The sequence below is a fragment of the Eptesicus fuscus genome, chromosome 16, assembly GCF_027574615.1.
Source record: "Eptesicus fuscus isolate TK198812 chromosome 16, DD_ASM_mEF_20220401, whole genome shotgun sequence".
Lineage (NCBI taxonomy): Eukaryota > Metazoa > Chordata > Mammalia > Chiroptera > Vespertilionidae > Eptesicus > Eptesicus fuscus.
Window position 1 is genome coordinate 5827480 of NC_072488.1, and position 6628 is coordinate 5834107.

At 33.3% G+C, this 6628-nt stretch overlaps 1 protein-coding gene across 1 annotated transcript in view; it reads left to right on the top strand.

Moving 5' to 3' along the window:
* Positions 1-5683, top strand: part of GEN1 (GEN1 Holliday junction 5' flap endonuclease) — a 28377-nt gene extending 22694 nt beyond the window's left edge. Inside the window, exons 12-14 of the mRNA XM_028140365.2 lie at positions 1784-1845; positions 3666-3806; positions 4324-5683. Of these exons, the coding sequence (XP_027996166.2) occupies positions 1784-1845; positions 3666-3806; positions 4324-5633 (1513 nt within the window). The 3' untranslated portion in view covers positions 5634-5683. The remainder of the gene's footprint in view (positions 1-1783; positions 1846-3665; positions 3807-4323) is intronic.
* The last annotated feature ends 945 nt before the right edge of the window (positions 5684-6628 follow it).

A 6628-nucleotide genomic window follows, 5' to 3' on the forward strand; every position in this document is an offset into this window, starting at 1 on the left:
AATGAGATAGCACACATCTTTCATAATAGTAATAGATGTCAGGAGATGACAGAATAATATTTCAAAACTTTGAGTAAAAATAATTGGCAGCCTAAACATTATTAAAATATTATTCACTGGTTGGTAAGGCATTTTCAGACATAGGAAGACTAAGAGTTTACCATTCACAGGTCCTCATTAAAAGCACTATTAAAGGATGTACTTCATTCAGCAAGAAGAAAACTGAACCCAGAGGGAAAATGTAGATAACAAGAAATAGTGGGCAGCACAAAATTGATAAAACATAGCTAAATTAATAAACTGACTGGAAAAAATATACAAATATCTGCATAATGCTTGATGGTTAAAATATGATCATAAACTTCCAAAGTGTATGTGTAGACATATAAGGGTAACTACTAAAACATTAGAAATACAGTATCTTCCAAACCAATTCATAAAATAAAACTATCAAACCAAGTCCTGGCCTGGTGGTTCAGTTGGTTGAGGCAGCGTCCCCTACACCAAAATGTTATGGGTTCGATTCTGATCAGGTAACCAATTGATATTTCTCACATCGATGTTTCTCCCTCTCTCTTTCCACCTTCTTCTCTCTCTAAAATCAATAAACATATCCTCGGGTGAGGATTTTAAAAAAAAAAAGCACACACAAAATTACTAAGCCAAAAGAGTATAAGAAGGAGGAAGGGGGAAGTATTGAAGAAAAAGCTTGATAATAGAAAACACAAAATAAGAAATAGGAATGAGTTCCACTATGTTAGTAATCACAATAAATGTAAGTAGATTTATCTCATCTATTAAAAGACATTATATAGGATGAGTAAACAAAATTCAGCAATATTCTTATAGGACATGTACAGAATATACACTAAGTTAGAAAATAAAGAGACTTAAAAGATTTACCAGGCAAATATTTACCAAAGTGATATGTAGCAAAATTAACAGAAACAGAATAGACTTTAAAACAAAAATTATTATGGAAAAGTGGCACACTGAATAATAATGAAAGGAACAATATTTATAGGCTCTAATAATTATAAGCCCTATACCCCTAATAATAAAATCTTTTGCATAAATTAGTTGAATAACAATGTGATAATTCCTTACAATATTTTTAATATTATAAAAATAGAATAAGACAAGAAACTAGAAACACCAATCAGAAAGGATATATGCACCACTATGTTCATAGCAGCACAATTTACAATAGCTAAGATTTGGAAACAGCCTAGGTGCCCGTCAGCAGATGACTGGATCAGAAAACTGTGGTACATCTATACAATGGAATACTATGCTGCCATAAAAAAGAAGGAATTCTCATCATTTGCAGCAACCTGGATGGAATTGGAGAACATTATGCTAAGTGAAATAAGCCAGTCAATGAAAGAAAAATACCACATGATCTCACTCATTTATGGATAGTAAAGAACATTATAAAGTGATGAACAAAAAGATAGATACAGAGACAGTAAAGCATCAAACAGACTTTCAAATTACAGGGGGAAAGTTAGGGAGAGGTGGAGGAGTTATGAAATCAAACGAAGGACTTGTATGCATGCATATAAGCATAAACAATGGACACAAAACTCGGGGGGTGAGGGCATGTATGGGTGTGGGGGGGGGGGGTAATGGTAAGATATGTACACATATAATACCTCAATAAAAAAATAAAATAAAATAAAATAGAATAAGAATCAGTGGATATTGAATTATTCAGTCTATAAATTGAAAACTTCCAAGTAACTCATGCAATTGGACTTCATTAGATGAATTTGTTTTTCAGAATTGTTAAAAATCGGATCAGAAATGGAGTTCATTGCTTTGAAATAGAGTGGGAAAAGCCTGGTATGTATTCAGTTTAAGCAGCTTTTATAACATTAAACCATATATGTTTAGCAAATATTGTACACATAGTGTAAAATATATGTATGTATGTAAAAAATAGAGAAGAAATATGTACCTGGGGTTAATTTCATAGTTCCCTGTGCTATTTAAATAGGCTTTGACTAATAGTAAAGATTAAAAACTTCAAATAATTTTGTTTTAATTTCTTAAATTGGCATTTCTTTTGTACTTAATGTTTAAAAAATAATAGGGAAATAGTTTGGATTGGTGTTTTTTAGAAAATACTGCTACAAATGGTCTGCTCATTGGATTTCACTGTGTAGCTGCTTCTAAAGAAATCAAGGTTGCTAAGCAGCACGTGGGGTACTCTTCTCATTTTCTCATTCTTTAGTTTTCATGGGAATTTTTAGTTGTCTTACTCTTATTTTTGCTATAGACAGAAATACAATAAACTCTGAATTAGCACCAAAACCAAAGGCAAGAAAAGCACAGATTATTTATTTAAATGGAAAATAATCCCAGTTTCATTTCTGTTTGACATTGAGATTATATTGTGTGATTATGAGTGAATGAGAGAATAGATTTATCAATGAAGGTTTAAGTTGTAGGTAACTTGAAGAATGAAATTAATAAAGAATTAGATAAACAGTTCTAAGCAATAAGAAGATAGAAAGCTAAAGAATTTTGAAAACTGTTTGGAAGCAGTCCCAAACTTTATAGGGAACTCATACAACTTAAAAAAAGGAAGATAAACAATCCAATAAAAAAAATGGGCAAAGGAAATAGACACTTCCCAAAAGTGGACATACAGAAGGCCAAGAAACATATGAAAATATGCTCTAAGTCACTAGTCATCTGAGAAATGCAAATCAAAACAACAATGAGGTACCATCTCACACCTGTCAGAATGGCTATCATCACCCAATCAACAAACGACAAGTGCTGGCGAGGATGTGGAGAAAAAGGAACCCTCGTGCACTGCTGGTGAGAACGCAGACTGGTGCAGCCACTGTGGGAAACAGTATGGAGTTTCCTCAAAAAATCAAAAGTGGAACTTCCATTTGACCCACTGATCCCACTTCTAGGAAATATCCCAAGGAATCAGAAACACCAATGAGAAAGGATATATGCACCCCTGTGTTCATAGCAGCACAATTTACAATAGCTACGTTTGGAAACATCCTAAGTGCCCATCAGCAGATGAGTACATCTACACAATGGAATACTAGCTGCTATAAAAAAGAAGGAACTTTTACCATTTGCAGCAGCATGGATGGACCTGAAGAGCATTATGCTAAGCGAAATAAGCCAGTCGGAGAAAGATAAATAGCACACAATCTCACTTATTTGTGGAATATAATGAACAACATAAACTGATGAAGAAAAATAGATCCAGAGACATAGAAGCATCGAACCGACTGTCCAACCTCAAAGGGAAGGCGGGGAGGTGGGGGCTTAGGGAGTAAGAGAGCAACCAAAGGACTTGTATGCATGCATATAAACATAATCCATAAACACATACAGTAGGGGGTGAGGGCATGTGCTAGGGGGTGGGAATGGCTCGGGAGAGATCAATGGGGGAAAAAGGATACATATGTAATACTTTAAACAATAAAGAACATAAAAAATAAGGTAATCTTCCAGCTCTTGTTAGGCAGAAGAAAATCAATTCTATACTAGAATCAGCAGATTATTAGAATAGAGATGTTATAAAGTAATATTTGCAATAAATCATCCATTTGAAGATGACTTAGTTTACCTGGAAAATTGAATTTTTCATATTTAATTAAGGCTGTTTTACTGTATTTTTAATCTTTTAGAACATTATGCTATAGAAGATAAACATGGAGAATTAGTTCTACAAACAATAGAAGAAGAATCATTATTTGAAGCAGCTTTTCCAGAGATTGTTGCTGTTTATCACAAACAAAAGTTAGAAATTAAAGAGAAGAAAAAGAAAAGTAAGTATCTCATTTGATAGCCACACACAGCTGTTGTAGAGGAGCTATCTCTTCTATACGAGTCTATATTATCTAAATTTTGCTGGAAGTTGTATATAAGAACTTGCTTCTTTATCTTGATATACTTTCTTTTAAAGCCGAAAAGCCAAGACTAAACCATTCTCATATGTGTCTGATAACTTAACCAGGTGTTAGTAATAGTAATTACATCAACCACTTATTGAGCAAGTAGTATATGTAATATATTTTGGATTACAAATACATTTTCTTTATTTCGCAGAAAAACTAAGGAGAGAATTTGATCAAACATTTTTTCCTGAAGAAAATATTTTATAATATGTTGTCATTAATTATTTTGGTATAATTACTTACGCCACAATTTCCAGGAATGCACTGGGACAAAAATGCAGAAATTGCTTATGTAGTTTTCAATCTGAACTGTTTAGTTTATTTGTTTACTCAAGTTAAGTTAAATAAAACAGGTTTTAATTATATTGTATTATTTTTTTCTTTTCAGGCATGAAAACTAAGCCTAAACAAAATAATTTGCCACAAACAGATGAGATGAGTTTTCAGTCACTCATAACTTTAAAGCCCACATGTGAAATCTCTTCTAAACAGAATTCCAAGTTAAATTTGGAAATTTTCCCTGATTCTGCATTACCGCAGGAATCTATTTCTGCGTCATTGAATAGCTTGCTTTTATCTGAAGATGCTCTCTGTTTGAATACTCAAGAACAGTTAATCTCTTCTTCAAAACCTTTGGCTACACAGCAAATTACAGCTGTCAGTAAATCTCTAATTTCAGAATCTAGTCAACCAAGTATCTCATCCCATAATGTGTCAGCGATTGCTGATCTACACTTGAGCAGCATTGATTGGGAGGGAACTTCTTTTAGTAATTCTCCAGCTATTCCAAGGAATACTTGCTCTCATGGCTTAAAATCAGGACTTGAAACAGCCATCCCTCAGAGATTTAAACATACCCCAGGACAATTGTCATGTGACTCAGAATGGTGCACCACAAACATAAATAAAGTGTTGAGTTGGGATCTTCAAAAGACTAATCCTGAAGAGCATCTATTTTCTGGCATTACTGACTTACATCGTCAGGATCTGCCTTTAAAGGAACGAATACTTAAAAAATCATTACATCCTCTGGGTAATGTACAACCAGACCTGGAAACTTTATCTGTACACACAGTAAAAGGATTTTGTAAGGCTAACAGTAGTTCTGATTGTCCATCACATCTTTCAAAGGATCTAGGAATTTATTTGCAAAAGGAATCTAGGAACTCTGAAGTTCTAAAAGGAGACCAGCTGTTTCAAGAAAACTATAAAGTGAATACTTCTATACCCTATTCTGTCAAAAACATGATAGTAAAGACCTCTGATGCTAGAGTCGAGCCACCAAATACTTCGTTAGATCATAGTAGAAATGTTGACTTGCAAACCACTCAGAAAATTGTAACGAAGAAAAGTGTTTGCCTTGACAGATATGCCTCTGATGAAGAAAGTGCCCCAGTGTTTGGGAAAGCTATGAATGCAACTGAGAAAACAAAGCAGAGTTTTCAGAGGCACAAACCAGCCCAATTCAAGAAAAATGATGCCAACAAATTGAGTAACCCTAAGATACATATTAAAGAAACGGAACAGTATGTCCAGACTTCTAAAACAGCTGTAAATGAAGGAAACTATTTCCCAGATGCAGCCAAAGGTTCTCTGAGTTTCCTACAGTGTCATAAGGAAAAAGATGACTCTGGTACTTCTTTGGATAGTCCTCTTCCTTTATGTCAGAGATTAAAACTGAGGTTCCAAAACACTTGAAGTTAAAAATGTTTAAGTGTCAGTTAATATTCTGGTATCATCAGCATTAGCAGAGGCAGAAGGAAGGTGTCTAATTATTAATATTTGGCAGAAAAATATAATGTAGTTTATATGTCAGGAGATACTTTTGCCATTTTAATCAAAATTATAATTTTAAAAAGTTACCTAAAACTTTAATTTTAAAAGAATCTTTGTGGTCAAAACTGTAGATAATGTATATTTTTAAAACTTATTCTTGCCATATTTTATATCTTTATTGACTATTCTTTAGTCATAGCTTTAAAGTGTAAATACAGTACTAGGCAGAGTAAAGGCTTCATCTTTTTGCTCATTTATACTCATTTCTTACACAAACCTCTATAGTGTTTATATTTCAGCTTGTTCCCAAGAAGATAATTCTTTATAATTGCTTATAATCTCAATGTCTTCTGTTGTGCCTTTTTTTAAGAGTTATATTTCTCTCCATGTGAAGATACTTTTAATATACTCTTTCGCTTTGGTAACTTTATTCTCTTTTCTGAGGGAAAAATGGTAAAGGAGGAAGATGATCTATATATATAGTAAAAATCATGGTTGTAATGCTGAATAAACTAAGGAAAGCTACTCTTTATATATCCCCAGAAGTTAACAGGTATGCCAAATGGAAAAAAGATTTGAAAAATAGAATATGTAATCAGAAGAGAATTAGAAATTTGCTGAGGATCACACAGCTAATTAATAATGATGTGGGAATTAGATTTCTTGCCTCCTAGTTTGGTGGGATTTTTCGATTTTCTTTTTCTTCTATAGCACTTTTTTCATTTTCTTTTAACAATGAATCTATATAATATTGAGTTCAGCATCTCCAAATATTAAGTTGTTTATTCATTTATCACTCAAAAAGTCTAGAGCAAGCATGTCAAACTCGCGGCCCATGCACCATATGCCTTGTTTATTTAAATGAGGCATGCGGCCCAGCGGCCTCAAGTTTGACATGCTTGGTCTAGAGGCAATCA